The 2,500-nt window shown below is 43.1% G+C and overlaps 1 protein-coding gene and 1 long non-coding RNA gene across 2 annotated transcripts in view; one reads left to right on the forward strand and one right to left on the reverse strand.

Moving 5' to 3' along the window:
* Positions 1-2,500, forward strand: part of LOC137634909 (uncharacterized) — a 178,723-nt gene that overhangs the window by 104,286 nt on the left and 71,937 nt on the right. The window lies entirely within an intron of this gene.
* LOC137634908 (serine/arginine repetitive matrix protein 2-like) overlaps positions 1-2,500 on the reverse strand; it is a 121,506-nt gene that overhangs the window by 72,029 nt on the left and 46,977 nt on the right. The window contains 3 exon segments of the mRNA XM_068367455.1: positions 59-478; positions 481-1,662; positions 2,490-2,500. The exon segment at positions 2,490-2,500 is cut by the window's right edge and continues 259 nt beyond it. Coding sequence (XP_068223556.1) covers positions 59-478; positions 481-1,662; positions 2,490-2,500 — 1,613 coding nt within the window.

Here is a 2,500-nt window from a genome sequence, read left to right on the forward strand (position 1 = left end):
TTGTCAATGCAAAGTTCAGTCAACCTTCCACAAAAGATTATGATAATATAATTCTTACCTTGTCGTTGATCGATGTCACGCTGCTGTCCGCTGTTTTCTCTGTCGATTTAGGTGGCGATGATGGTGATGAGGACGAAGTTCCCAGATTTCGTCCAGCTGGTCCTAGTTCCGACGACAGCTCTTGCAATCGGGAAAGAACTTCTTGCAGAGTACTGCTGAAGTTCTGCCAGCAGTCCTTGAACATGTCCCCTTCCATGTCAGACTGTTTCTTTTCGACTGTCACCTCCCGCCCTTCCAGGGGCGACTTTCTGCCATACTCCACGGAATCAGCTGATTCTTGCGATTCTGTGCGTAGGTAGTCTTTCACACTTGAATTGGATTCCTTTTCAGAATCGGCGTCCTTGTTTAAACTATTGGATTCGTGTGTCTTTTGTATGTTATGAGCATCGGATTTCGAATTTTCCGTTTGTTTTTTATATGTTTAGGTTCTTGTTCCGTCTTGGAGATCGAAGTACCTTCAGGTGATGTTAAGCGCACCTCAACATCTGTGTCGTTAGAAGCAGCGACGGACATGTCGCCGAAATAGTATCGCTTTCTCTCGTCTGACGGTTTTGTTGCAGTTGCTGGTTCTTTTTTTGCCGTTAGCGGTTGTTTTTCATTGTCCTTTGATGACTCACTCTGGTAACATTTAGAATAAACCCAAGGAGTATCACCCTTCGAGGGCTTAATGTTTTCTTTCTCATTCATCAAATTTTTACGAATGTTCGAAGTATCTTTGGGTGAGGAGTGCGAGGTCTCTACCTTGTCTGAGGCGGCCCTTTTGTCCCTATTCATCTTTGATATGAGCGACGATGAATAGGGGATTCCACCCTCTGTGTCTTTGGTGTTTCTCGAAGGCACCTTCGGTGATTCCGACTGTTCGGTACATGCCGCGGAAGCGCCCCTTCCCACGCTGGAGGAAACTGCGTCCCTGTCGAGCGTCGAAGTTCGGGAGGGGGAGGAAGAAGAGTAAGGGAGAACTGAATCGGAGTCGCGGGAAGGGTCCTCAAATCTAATCGGGATATGGAACTCCTTGGCCTCCTCGTATTTACTCGTTCTCCTGCGGGTCCTCTGACTAGGCTCTTCTGCTTCTTCCTCTTCGACAGGATCTCTCGTCCTTCTCTTGCTCCCATTCTCATCATTGTTATTGTTCGATTTGCCGAGGTACTTTCTACTGATGTCCTCGGCCGCCGCCCTTCTCGTCGAACTATCAGGATAACTCTTCCTCCTGTTATCCTCGCTCGCTCTCAGGTTATCCCCCGCGCATGTGAAAAGGTCGCTCCCTCGCCTGCTGTTCCTCTCACGCCTGTGGATGACGTCATCGTCTAACCTCGTTAGCCTTGAGCCCTCTGTCCCCGCTGTTCTCTGCTCCGTTTCGCGTCTCCTCATTCCAAAAGGCTCGCGACTTCTGCTGGTGCTCCGGTCTCTCCTCTCGGGCGAGTGCCGAAATGTGTCGCGCTTGTTCTCATAATGGTTCTCCTGGCTTCTCTTGCTGGGAGTCGGACCTGGCTCGGGCTGGGTAACCGAGTGCCTCTTCGTGGCACTCCTTCCGGAAACGGACGCTGAGGCTGAAGGCGGGGGCGTGTCCCCTTCCACTGTGACGGGTATGACTCGCACGTCTGTCTGTAAAATAGATAGATAGATAAGTCGATTATGTTCCTCGAAGTTACAAATGTCAATTCATACCCTGTGCCCCTTTATGATGCCCAGTTCATTTTTATTCATGTATGTCAATATAACAGTTGAATCAGGTTATGCATTTTTTCATTACAATATATAAGATACGTTGAATGAAAGTGTTTTCCAAGACTGGGGTGTTCTTTAAATTCAATATATCCAGTACACAGAAAGCCATTCTTAGTGGAGAACAATGACTACTTAAAAAAATTCAAGTCAACAATATATTGATTGTAATGATGATAGATGCAATTTGTGTTATTCATCAAAGCTCTGAATACAAATTTCTAAAACGTTTGTATGACAAAACTTAGCTTAGTTAGCATATTTCAAGAGATATTGAAGAATGCAGAAATTTACATAAAGTAAAGAATGCAAACCTTTATAGTAATTAGGATATAAGTAAATTCTGCATAGAATCTAGTCAATACACACACATATATACATGTATATATATATATATATGTATATATATGTATATATATATATGTATATATATATATATATAAATATATATATATATACATGTGTATATGTATATATACACTTAAAAGTATATATGAAGTATATGTATTTATATGTATATATAAGTGTAAATATATGTACACAAATATGTGTATATATATACATACGTACTGTACAATATATGCGTAGGTGTCTGTGAGACTGTACTGTATAAGATTTCCAGTTACCCTGGAGAAATGTCTATTCAAAGGTCCCAAGGTCTCTCTCTCTCTCTCTCTCTCTCTCTCTCTCTCTCTCCGCGGGCTTACCCTTTTATCAA

Source organism: Palaemon carinicauda, chromosome 45, assembly GCF_036898095.1.
Source record: "Palaemon carinicauda isolate YSFRI2023 chromosome 45, ASM3689809v2, whole genome shotgun sequence".
NCBI lineage: Eukaryota > Metazoa > Arthropoda > Malacostraca > Decapoda > Palaemonidae > Palaemon > Palaemon carinicauda.